Source organism: Neoarius graeffei, chromosome 22 (genome assembly GCF_027579695.1).
Source record: "Neoarius graeffei isolate fNeoGra1 chromosome 22, fNeoGra1.pri, whole genome shotgun sequence".
NCBI lineage: Eukaryota > Metazoa > Chordata > Actinopteri > Siluriformes > Ariidae > Neoarius > Neoarius graeffei.
The window spans coordinates 16,824,817-16,837,752 of NC_083590.1; the positions used below are offsets into that span (position 1 = coordinate 16,824,817).

The 12,936-nt window shown below is 41.7% G+C and overlaps 1 protein-coding gene across 1 annotated transcript in view; it reads left to right on the forward strand.

Moving 5' to 3' along the window:
- Window positions 1-12,936, forward strand: part of LOC132870704 (NACHT, LRR and PYD domains-containing protein 12-like) — a 76,692-nt gene that overhangs the window by 48,658 nt on the left and 15,098 nt on the right. Inside the window, exons 10-14 of the mRNA XM_060904503.1 lie at window positions 1,625-1,798; window positions 5,851-6,024; window positions 7,430-7,603; window positions 8,463-8,636; window positions 11,859-12,032. Coding sequence (XP_060760486.1) covers window positions 1,625-1,798; window positions 5,851-6,024; window positions 7,430-7,603; window positions 8,463-8,636; window positions 11,859-12,032 — 870 coding nt within the window. The remainder of the gene's footprint in view (window positions 1-1,624; window positions 1,799-5,850; window positions 6,025-7,429; window positions 7,604-8,462; window positions 8,637-11,858; window positions 12,033-12,936) is intronic.

Genomic DNA, 12,936 nt, shown 5'->3' on the forward strand with positions numbered 1-12,936 from the left:
TCAGATAATTGGTGTCTCTAAATTGACCGTAGGTGTGAATGTGAGTGTGAATGGTTGTTTGTCTCTGTGTGTCAGCCCTGCGATGATCTAGTGACTTGTCCAGGGTGAACCCTGCTTCTCACCCATAGTCAGCTGGGATAGACTCCAGCTTGCGTGGGACCCTGCACAGGATAAGCGGCTACAGATAATGGATGGACGGATTGATGGATGGATGTAAAACATTCAGAACAAATATATTAGTCATGAAGTGATCATTTCTCCTCAGAATCACTTTTACTTTAAAGAAATAATTAAATGTCTTTACAATTAAATATGTGATCATTAAAAATCCAGTCAAGCAGAGATAAATTCTACAAAACCTGACTCTTCACTTAAACCTTTAAATTATTGACTTTTTGCTGAATCATTTGCACCTCGAGTAAACTTAATGTCAGTAACAGTGGGAATGTTTGAGTCATTATTAATAATCGCTTGTGATTGGTGAAGAGAATAGAGACAGTCCAACATGAGAGACATCATCTTCACAACCACTATTACACCAAGATGAAAATCTGTTGATGAAGTGTGTGTCATTGTGTCTCTGCAGGTTGCGGGGTTGTGGTGTCTCAGATGAAGGCTGTGCTGCTCTGAGTTCAGCTCTGAGATCAAACCCCTCACACCTGAGAGAACTGGATCTGTCCTTTAATAATCTGGGAGACTCAGGAGTGAAGCATCTCTGTGCTGTACTGGAGAATTCTCACTGTAAAGTGGAGAAATTGAGGTAAGATCATCTCTCTGAGAGTCACAATAACTCACTAAAGCAGCAGTTAATAGTTGTATACAGTGTTATTTATCAATTAAAATTTTCTGTAAAAATAAACATGCGGGCGGCACGGTGGTGTAGTGGTTAGCACTGTCGCCTCACAGCAAGAAGGTTCTGGGTTGGAATGCAGTTGCTGACGAGGGCCTTTCTGTGTGGAGTTTGCATGTTCTCCCCGTGTCTGTGTGGGTTTCCTCCGGGTGCTCCGGTTTCCCCCACAGTCCAAAGACATGCAGGTTCAGATAATTGGTGTCTCTAAATTGACCGTAGGTGTGAATGTGAGTGTGAATGGTTGTTTGTCTCTGTGTGTCAGCCAAGCGATGATCTGGTGACTTGTCCAGGGTGAACCCTGCTTCTCACCCATCGTCAGCTGGGATAGACTCCAGCTTGCGTGGGACCCTGTACAGGATAAGCGGCTACAGATAATGGATGTACAGATTGATGGATGGATGTAAAACATTCAGAACAAATATATTACTCATGAAGTGATCATTTCTCCTCAGAATCACTTTTACTTTAAAGAAATAATTAAAATGTCTGTACAATTAAATATGTGATCATTAAAAATCCAGTCAAGCAGAGATAAATTCTCCAAAACCTGACTCTTCACTTAAACCTTTAAATTATTGACTTTTTGCTGAATCATTTGCACCTCGAGTAAACTTAATGTCAGTAACAGTGGTAATGTTTGAGTCATTATTAATAATAGCTTGTGATTGGTGAAGAGAATAGAGACAGTCCAACATGAGAGACATCATCTTCACAACCACTATTACACCAAGATGAAAATCTGTTGATGAAGTGTGTGTCATTGTGTCTCTGCAGGTTGTGTGGTTGTGGTGTCTCAGATGAAGGCTGTGCTGCTCTGAGTTCAGCTCTGAGATCAAACCCCTCACACCTGAGACAACTGAATCTGTCCTTTAATAATCTGGGAGACTCAGGAGTGAAGCGTCTCTGTGCTGTACTGGAGAATCCTCACTGTAAACTGGAGATACTGAGGTAAGATCATCTCTCTGAGAGTCACATGACCTGCTCCTCAGTAAGACACATTCTCTAATAGTGAGACTGAAGCAGAGGTTTTAGGTTCATCATCAATGTCCTGAGGAGGAAGATTGTTTCTTTTCACTGCACACTGATGATTTGTCACAGAGTCTTTGGGTCAGATGGACGTATGTGGAAAGCTGCAGCACAAAACGGGACTTGATCCGACTGCAATGTGTCTGAAATGTATTACTTGACTTTCGAAATTAATGAAAATGAATTTTCACCAGATGAAAAAAAAAGTTCCCAACTGACAGTCTCAGATTTGCTTCATAGTTTCTGAATAAAGTCACTGTTCCCAGTAAATAGTGTGTAAAATTCCAGGCTTGTATCTGCATTAGTTTCTGAGATATCGAGGCTTTTGACAGGCAGCGTGGCTCCAATTTTACAGTAAAATCAAGTGCAACAGAAAAACATTACAAAGATCAATTCATTATTATTTTTAACTTTTCTTTCTGGTTGCATGAAATTTTTAGGGATAGTGTGGAATGTAGAGTTTCAAAGTTATTTTTTTTTTTCAACTTCATCCCAGGACCCCCCAAAATCCAGCCCTGACGTGGATATTGATAATTGCTGTGGTGGGTTTTTATTTTGTTTTTTTGTTTTTTTTGGGGGGGGGGGGCTTGTAACTGTTGTTGTTGTCCTCCACAGTTTATTGTTGATGAAATTAAATAATGAAGATGATCTCAAAGTGCAGAGCTTCAGCTTTATTTTGAGGAAACTTGCATCAAGATTGGGCGACTGGTGTTGAAATTACAGCACTGTTTATATGTGGTCCCTCTTTTTTGAGGGATGAAAAACTAATTAGACAAACATCGTCATAAATTACACTGACATTTTTATTCCTCCGACACAGAGAGGTTTTCTGTCCATTTTTTCTGAAACTCTTGTTCGCACGCTGTCGCAAGAACGAGTGGCTGAATGTTTGTAGGATTTATATGGAATAATCATTGTTTACTTCTCTGATTCTACAATAAGGCCCACTTTACACGGGGACGGTCTGAAACAAAAACGCAAAAGTCCGTTTTCGTTCTCACTTTTTTCCGCGTCTACACGACCGTTTTCAAGGAGGAAATCTGCGTCTATACGGTGACGCATAAATGTGTGGAATTCAATTGGATGTGCATGCCAGGCGGCTAGGTGGTGCTGTGAAAGACCTCCGCTATGTCTGCACGCATGCGCAACGTCTTCCATCTTGTCTAATCTGCACATCTGCGCCGCGAAAACTTTGACTACTCTGCCTATGGCTACTCGTGAGGTTGCCAGAGCAGCTTGAAGGTCCGTTGGATCGATGTAATCAGACATGCTGTAGCCGTTCTATATGAGTGGGTGGAGCACAGAGGACGGCAGGACAGAGATCAGGTTTACAAATAGGCCTTATTGCCACACTTTTCAGTCTAACAATATTTTTAAACCAACAGAGACACACGCAACCGGCGTCTAGCTTGGGGATGAGCTTCTCTGCTCTCCCTCTTTAAATAGGGCGCGGTCACTGGGAAGACACACAAACACAGGTTAATTGACATCAGGCGTAGTGATTCTGCCACTTACCTTCCCTGACTCCACCCTCCTGTCACAGACCGGCGCTTGACCACGCCCCCGCTGCTACACATGCTCTTACTATGACGTAAACGCGTACCCGACGTGAGCAGATCTGAGCAGAGTTTCTCGTATTGGGTAGTTTAGACGGATATACAACGGGGGCTGTTTTTAACTTATCCACTCTGGAAGGCGTTTTCAATTTTTTCCGTTTTTCAGCCTCGAAAACGCTGTCCCCGTGTAGACGAAAGGCACTTCTGATAAAATATTTAGTCGTTTTTACCCGACAGCGTCCTTGTGTAAACGGGCCCTAATATAAATCTATAGTGTTCTATAAATGCACTCTGTAGACTCTGGAGAAACAAGTTTATTGCCCCTGTGTAGTGCACTATAAGTCTAGTAGAGAACCATCTGAGATTCAGTCTCTCTCTCTCTCTCTGATTAAAGTTCATGGTCTCTCTGCTGTTCTCTGTTCAGCTTCAGCTGCTGATGGTTTAATATCACACACAACAGAGGAGAGAAACTCAATATAACACTCAGTATTATCATTATTAATTACACTGTTAATGAGAATAAACAGGTGATATTAAAGGAACAGTCCACCGTACTTCCATAATGAAATATGCTCTTATCTGAATTGAGACGAGCTGCTCCGTACCTCTCCGAGCTTTGCGCAGCCTCCCAGTCAGTCAGACGCAGTCGGACGCGCTGTCACTCCTGTTAGCAATGTAGCTATGCTCAGTATGGCCAATGGTATTTTTTGGGGCTGTAGTTAGATGCGACCAAACTCTTCCGCGTTTTTCCTGTTTACATAGGTTTATATGACCAGTGATATGAAACAAGTTCAGTTACACAAATTGAAACGTAGCGATTTTCTATGCTATGGAAAGTCCGCACTATAATGACAGGCGTCCTAACACCTTCTGCGCGCTTCGGCAGCGCATTGATATCTGAGCTCCGTATCAATGCGCTGCCGAAGCACGCAGAAGGTGTTAGTACGCCTGTCATTATAGTGCAGACTTTCCATAGCATAGAAAATCGCTACGTTTCAATTTGTGTAACTGAACTTGTTTCATGTCACTGGTCATATAAACCTATGTAAACAGGAAAAACGCAGAAGAGTTTGATCGCATCTAACTACAGCCCCAAAAAATACCATTGGCCATACTGAGCATAGCTACATTGCTAACAGGAGTGACAGCGCGTCTGACTGCGTCTGACTGACTGGGAGGCTGCGCAAAGCTCGGAGAGGTACGGAGCAGCTCGTCTCAATTCAGATAAGAGCATATTTCATTATGGAAGTACGGTGGACTTTTCCTTTAAATCCTCATGACATTCTGAATAATAAAATTAATTTTACACTCATCTTTAAAGTAAGAATTACACCAAGATGAAAATCTGTTGATGAAGTGTGTGTCATTGTGTCTCTGCAGGTTGTGGGGTTGTGGTGTCTCAGATGAAGGCTGTGCTGCTCTGAGTTCAGCTCTGAGATCAAACCCCTCACACCTGAGAGAACTGGATCTGGATAATAATAATCTGGGAGACTCAGGAGTGAAGCGTCTCTGTGCTGGACTGGAGAATCCTCACTGTAAACTGGAGACACTGAGGTAAGATCATCTCTCTGAGAGTCACAATAACTCACTAAAGCAGCAGTTAATAGTTGTATACAGTGTTATTTATCAATTAAAATTTTCTGTAAAAATAAACATGCGGGCGGCACGGTGGTGTAGTGGTTAGAACTGTCGCCTCACAGCAAGAAGGTTCTGGGTTCGAACGCAGTTGCTGACGAGGGCCTTTCTGTGTGGAGTTTGCATGTTCTCCCCGTGTCTGTGTGGGTTTCCTCCGGGTGTTCTGGTTTCCCCCACAGTCCAAAGACATGCAGGTTCAGATAATTGGTGTCTCTAAATTGACCGTAGGTGTGAATGTGAGTGTGAATGGTTGTTTGTCTTTGTGTGTCAGCCAAGCGATGATCTTGTGACTTGTCCAGGGTGAACCCTGCTTCTCACCCATCGTCAGCTGGGATAGACTCCAGCTTGCGTGGGACCCTGTACAGGATAAGCGGCTACAGATAATGGATGGACGGATTGATGGATGGATGTAAAGCATTCAGAACAAATATATTAGTCATGAAGTGATCATTTCTCCTCAGAATCACTTTTAATTTAAAGAAATAATTAAAATGTCTGTACAATTAAATATGTGATCATTAAAAATCCAGTCAAGCAGAGATAAATTCTACAAAACCTGACTCTTCACTTAAACCTTTAAATTATTGACTTTTTGCTGAATCATTTGCACCTCGAGTAAACTTAATGTCAGTAACAGTGGTAATGTTTGAGTCATTATTAATAATAGCTTGTGATTGGTGAAGAGAATAGAGACAGTCCAACATGAGAGACATCATCTTCACAACCACTATTACACCAAGATGAAAATCTGTTGATGAAGTGTGTGTCATTGTGTCTCTGCAGGTTGTGTGGTTGTGGTGTCTCAGATGAAGGCTGTGCTGCTCTGAGTTCAGCTCTGAGATCAAACCCCTCACACCTGAGAGTACTGAATCTGTCTAATAATAATCTGGGAGACTCAGGAGTGAAGCGTCTCTGTGCTGGACTGGAGAATCCTCACTGTAAACTGGAGAAACTGGGGTAAGATCATCTCTCTGAGAGTCACATGACCTGCTCCTCAGTAAGACACATTCTCTAATAGTGAGACTGAAGCAGAGGTTTTAGGTTCATCATCAATGTCCTGAGGAGGAAGATTGTTTCTTTTCACTGCACACTGATGATTTGTCACAGAGTCTTTGGGTCAGATGGACGTATGTGAGAAGCTGCAGCAGAAAACGGGACTTGATCCGACTGCAATGTGTCTGAAATGTATTACTTGACTTTCGAAATTAATGAAAATGAATTTTCACCAGATGAAAAAAAAAGTTCCCAACTGACAGTCTCAGATTTGCTTCATAGTTTTTGAATAAAGTCACTGTTCCCAGTAAATAGTGTGTAAAATTCCAGGCTTGTATCTGCATTAGTTTCTGAGATATCGAGGCGTTTAACAGGCAGCGTGGCTCCAATTTTACAGTAAAAACAAGTGCAACAGAAAAACATTACAAAGATCAATTCATTATTATTTTTACCTTTTCTTTCTGGTTGCATGAAATTTTTAGGGATAGTGTGGAATGTAGAGTTTCTAAGTTATCTTTTTTTTTTCAACTTCATCCCAGGACCCCCCAAAATCCAGCCCTGACGTGGATATTGATAATTGCTGTGGTGGGTTTTTTTTTTTGGGGGGGGGGGGCTTGTAACTGTTGTTGTTGTCCTCCACAGTTTATTGTTGATGAAATTAAATAATGAAGATGATCTCAAAGTGCAGAGCTTCAGCTTTATTTTGATGAAACTTGCATCCAGATTGGGCGACTGGTGTTGAAATTACAGCACTGTTTATATGTGGTCCCTCTTTTTTGAGGGATGAAAAACTAATTAGACAAACAAACATCGTCATAAATTACACTGACATTTTTATTCCTCCGACACACAGAGGTTTTCTGTCCATTTTTTCTGAAACTCTTGTTCGCACGCTGTCGCAAGAACGAGTGGCTGAATGTTTGTAGGATTTATATGGAATAATCATTGTTTACTTCTCTGATTCTACAATAATATAAATCTATAGTGTTCTATAAATGCACTCTGTAGACTCTGGAGAAACAAGTTTATTGCCCCTGTGTAGTGCACTATAAGTCTAGTAGAGAACCATCTGAGATTCAGTCTCTCTCTCTCTCTCTCTCTCTCTGATTAAAGTTCATGGTCTCTCTGCTGTTCTCTGTTCAGCTTCAGCTGCTGATGGTTTAATATCACACACAACAGAGGAGAGAAACTCAATATAACACTCAGTATTATCATTATTAATTACACTGTTAATGAGAATATACAGGTGATATTAAATCCTCATGACATTCTGAATAATGAAATTAATTTTACACTCATCATCTTTAAAGTAAGAATTACACCAAGATGAAAATCTGTTGATGAAGTGTGTGTCATTGTGTCTCTGCAGGTTGCGGGGTTGTGGTGTCTCTGATGAAGGCTGTGCTGCTCTGAGTTCAGCTCTGAGATCAAACCCCTCACACCTGAGACAACTGGATCTGAATGATAATAATCTGGGAGACTCAGGAGTGAAGTGTCTCTGTGCTGTACTGGAGAATCCTCACTGTAAACTGGAGACACTGTGGTAAGATCATCTCTCTGAGAGTCACAATAACTCACTAAAGCAGCAGTTAATAGTTGTATACAGTGTTATTTATCAATTAAATTTTCTGTAAAAATAAACATGCGGGCGGCACGGTGGTGTAGTGGTTAGCACTGTCGCCTCACAGCAAGAAGGTTCTGGGTTCGAACGCAGTTGCTGACGAGGGCCTTTCTGTGTGGAGTTTGCATGTTCTCCCCGTGTCTGTGTGGGTTTCCTCCGGGTGCTCCGGTTTCCCCCACAGTCCAAAGACATGCAGCTTCAGATAATTGGTGTCTCTAAATTGACCGTAGGTGTGAATGTGAGTGTGAATGGTTGTTTGTCTCTGTGTGTCAGCCCTGCGATGATCTGGTGTCTTGTCCAGGGTGAACCCTGCTTCTCACCCATCGTCAGCTGGGATAGACTCCAGCTTGCGTGGGACCCTGTACAGGATAAGCGGCTACAGATAATGGATGGACCGATTGATGGATGTAAATCATTAAGAACAAACATATTAGTCATGAAGTGATCATTTCTCCTCAGAATCACTTTTAATTTAAAGAAATAATTAAAATGTCTGTACAATTAAATATGTGATCATTAAAAATCCAGTCAAGCAGAGATAAATTCTCCAAAACCTGACTCTTCACTTAAACCTTTAAATTATTGACTTTTTGCTGAATCATTTGCACCTCGAGTAAACTTAATGTCAGTAACAGTGGTAATGTTTGAGTCATTATTAATAATAGCTTGTGATTGGTGAAGAGAATAGAGACAGTCCAACATGAGAGACATCATCTTCACAACCACTATTACACCAAGATGAAAATCTGTTGATGAAGTGTGTGTCATTGTGTCTCTGCAGGTTGTGGGGTTGTGGTGTCTCAGATGAAGGCTGTGCTGCTCTGAGTTCAGCTCTGAGATCAAATCCCTCACACCTGAGATACCTGAATCTGACTAATAATAATCTGGGAGACTCAGGAGTGAAGTGTCTCTGTGCTGTACTGGAGAATCCTCACTGTGAACTGGAGACACTGAGGTAAGATCATCTCTCTGAGAGTCACATGACCTGCTCCTCAGTAAGACACATTCTCTAATAGTGAGACTGAAGCAGAGGTTTTAGGTTCATCATCAATGTCCTGAGGAGGAAGATTGTTTCTTTTCACTGCACACTGATGATTTGTCACAGAGTCTTTGGGTCAGATGGACGTATGTGAGAAGCTGCAGCACAAAACAGGACTTGATCCGACTGCAATGTGTCTGAAATGTATTACTTTACTTTAGAAATTAATGAAAATGAATTTTCACCAGATGAAAAAAAAAGTTCCCATCTGACCGTCTCAGATTTGTTTAACACTTTTTGAATAAAGTCACTGTTCCCAGTAAATAGTGTGTAAAATTCCAGGCTTGTATCTGCATTAGTTTCTGAGATATCGAGGCGTTTAACAGGCAGCGTGGCTCCAATTTTACAGTAAAAACAAGTGCAACAGAAAAACATTACAAAGATCCATTCATTATTATTTTTAACTTTTCTTTCTGGTTGCATGAAATTTTTAGGGATAGTGTGGAATTAGGGCTGGGCGATATGGAGAAAAAAAAATCTCAATATACGATATATATCTTGATATCTATGCAGGAAAAACAACCCCCAAAAAACAGACACACCAAATTCAGCAAGGTGTTTTTTTTTATTGAAGTGCAAACAGGTAGGCAGCCAAGTGCCTAGAGGTAGACAGGTACTAGTAACAAAGTGCTTGTGCACCATTTTTAACAGGAATTATCAAACCAAGGAAGTAGTATATTGCCTTATTTTAATTACAAACATAAAACCTGAGGGTAGGCAGTTCTTATAAAGTGCGTCTTAAACATTTAAGACAACAACAACAAAAAAAAAACTCATTTCATAAATAATAATTTGACTTTTAGAAATAATACATATTGCCTTCCTTTTCCTTAAAAACAAAACTCAAACTCATCTCACTGCATTAACTCTCAGCCTGGCACACTCCTCGCACAAAAGTTTGTGGCGTACCTGTAAATGGTTGAACAGGTTCGTGGTGCTCGATGCTTTGGTTGCCACCAATTTCTTGCATTCCCGGCAGTAGTCCTCTTTCTGTTGTTCGTCCGACGGTTTAAAACCAAAATATCTCCATATAATGGAGCCATTTGTCCTTTTTTTTTGGTACGAGTTCTGCCGCCTCCGGGCTTTCTGTGGGCGCCGCCATGTTGAATGAGTTAACACGCCGCCTACACGCGAGGGGAGGGGGTACAAACACAAGAAGGAGGCGGGGCGGGCAGCACCATAGCACAGTGAAGGAAATTAAGCACAGTGGCGAAATCATATTAACTTAGAGCAGGGTTTCCCAAAGTGTAGTGCGCGCACCCCCGGGGGTGCGCGAGCTGCCACTAGGGGGTGCGCAAGATAAAAAATGTAATGGCGATTTTTAACTCTTCTTCTACGCCGTAACGGTTCTCCAGTAGTTTGTGGCTTCATTCATTCGCGATGCTCAACTGGTTGAAATCGGCAAAACTAAATGCGTCACTACAAATCAGGGATGAAGGAGGAGAAACCCCAACAGATAGGGAGGAATCGGGGGCAATTGGTGAGGAGGAGAGAAGAGAGGGAGACGGGATTGCAGCAGATGTGGGAGAAGAAATGCGGAACTTTTAACTTAAGGAGCATATCTGTTCCTGATGTGCTCCTTAATTGTTGTATCTCTTTAAAATGCATATGTTCATAATTATCATTGCTATTTTTACTGTTATTATATGTTAACTTTTTTGCAAATTAAATTCATTCTCAATTCATTTTCATAACCTTGTAATGACAGGGTTGTGTTGCTAGTGTTTTAAACACGGATGAAAATCATATATTTTCCCCATATCTGGTTGGTAGACTACATGCCTCGATGTGATCTCCCTTTGGAATGAATTTGCGCATTTACCGTGTTGCAACGTTTTAAAACTGTTACATTTCGATCAAATTATATCTAATTCAAATACGAGAGCGCATAATACGTTGATGTGATTCGATGTTCTCATTCGAGCACGACGTGCTGCATTTGTAAGAAAGCTTTGGTGTTTTTTTTTTTTTTCACTTTTGTGGTTTCCTGCAGGTGTGGCAAACGATGTTTGTTATCATTTTAGCACGATTAAAGATGCTGCCTTTATAAGAGAGCGTGTGTTTTTTGAAACTGGGGAACTGGGGGTGCGTCAACCTGGTTGGAGTATAGAAGGGGGTACGCGGCCAAAAAAGTTTGGGAACCGCTGACTTAGAGCATTATCTCGATATATACGATATGCCAAAATCTTTTTCGTTTTCATAAAACATATCGATATATTGCAAATCTCGATATGTCGCCCACCCCTATGTGGAATGTAGAGTTTCAAAGTTTTTTTTTTTTCAACTTCATCCCAGGACCCCCCAAAATCCAGCCCTGACGTGGATATTGATAATTGCTGTGGTGGGTTTTTTTTTTGGGGGGGGGGGGGGGGGGGGGCTTGTAACTGTTGTTGTTGTCCTCCACAGTATATTGTTGATGAAATTAAATAATGAAGATGAGCTCAAAGTGCAGACCGTCAACTTTATTTTGATGAAACTTGCATCCAGATTGGGTGACTGGTGTTGAAATTACAGCACTGTTTATATGTGCTCCCTCTTTTTGAGGGACGAAAAACTAATTAGACAAACAAACATTGTCATAAATTACACTGATATTTTTATTCCTCCGACACTGTGAGGTTTTCTGTCCATTTTTTTGAAATTCTTGTTCGCACGCTGTCTCAAGAACGAGTGGCTGAATGTTTGTAGGATTTATATGGAATAATCATTGTTTACTTCTCTGATTCTACAATAATATAAATCTATAGTGTTCTATAAATGCACTCTGTAGACTCTGGAGAAACAAATTTATTGCCCCTGTGTAGTGCACTATAAGTCTATTAGAGAACCATCTGAGATTCAGTCTCTCTCTCTCTCTCTCTCTCTCTCTCTCTCTCTCTGATTAAAGTTCATGGTCTCTCTGCTGTTCTCTGTTCAGCTTCAGCTGCTGATGGTTTAATATCACACACAGCAGAGGAGAGAAACTCAATATTATTGAGTATTATCATTATTAATTACACTGTTAATGAGAATAAAGAGGTGATATTAAATCCTCATGACATTCTGAATAATGAAATTAATTTTACACTCATCTTTAAAGTAAGAATTAAACCAAGATGAAAATCTGTTGATGAAGTGTGTGTCATTGTGTCTCTGCAGGTTGCGGGGTTGTGGTGTCTCAGATGAAGGCTGTGCTGCTCTGAGTTCAGCTCTGAGATCAAACCCCTCACACCTGAGAGACCTGCATTTGAATAATAATAATCTGGGAGACTCAGGAGTGAAGCGTCTCTGTGCTGTACTGGAGAATCCTCACTGTAAACTGGAGACACTGTGGTAAGATCATCTCTCTGAGAGTCACAATAACTCACTAAAGCAGCAGTTAATAGTTGTATACAGTGTTGTTTATCAATTAAAATTTCTGTAAAAATAAACATGCAGGCGGCGGCACGGTGGTGTAGTGGTTAGCGCTGTCGCCTCACAGCAAGAAGGTCCTGGGTTCGAGCCCCGGGGCCGGCGAGGGCCTTTCTGTGTGGAGTTTGCATGTTCTCCCCGTGTCTGTGTGGGTTTCCTCCGGGTGCTCCGGTTTCCCCCACAGTTCAAAGACATGCAGGTTAGGTTAACTGGTGACTCTAAATTGACCGTAGGTGTGAATGTGAGTGTGAATGGTTGTCTGTGTCTATGTGTCAGCCCTGTGATGACCTGGCGACTTGTCCAGGGTGTACCCCGCCTTTCGCCCATAGTCAGCTGGGATAGGCTCCAGCTTGCCTGCGACCCTGTAGAAGGATAAAGCGGCTAGAGATAATGAGATGAGATGAGATAAACATGCAGGCGGCACGGTGGTGTAGTGGTTAGTACTGTCGCCTCACAGCAAGAAGGTTCTGGGTTCAAACACAGTTGCTGACGAGGGCCTTTCTGTGTGGAGTTTGCATGTTCTCCCCGTGTCTGTGTGGGTTTCCTCCGGGTGCTCCGGTTTCCCCCACAGTCCAAAGACATGCAGCTTCAGATAATTGGTGTCTCTAAATTGACCGTAGGTGTGAATGTGAGTGTGAATGGTTGTTTGTCTCTGTGTGTCAGCCAAGCGATGATCTTGTGACTTGTCCAGGGTGAACCCTGCTTCTCACCCATAGTCAGCTGGGATAGACTCCAGCTTGCGTGGGACCCTGCACAGGATAAGCAGCTACAGATGATGGATGGACGGATTGATGGATGGATGTAAAACATTCAGAACAAATATATT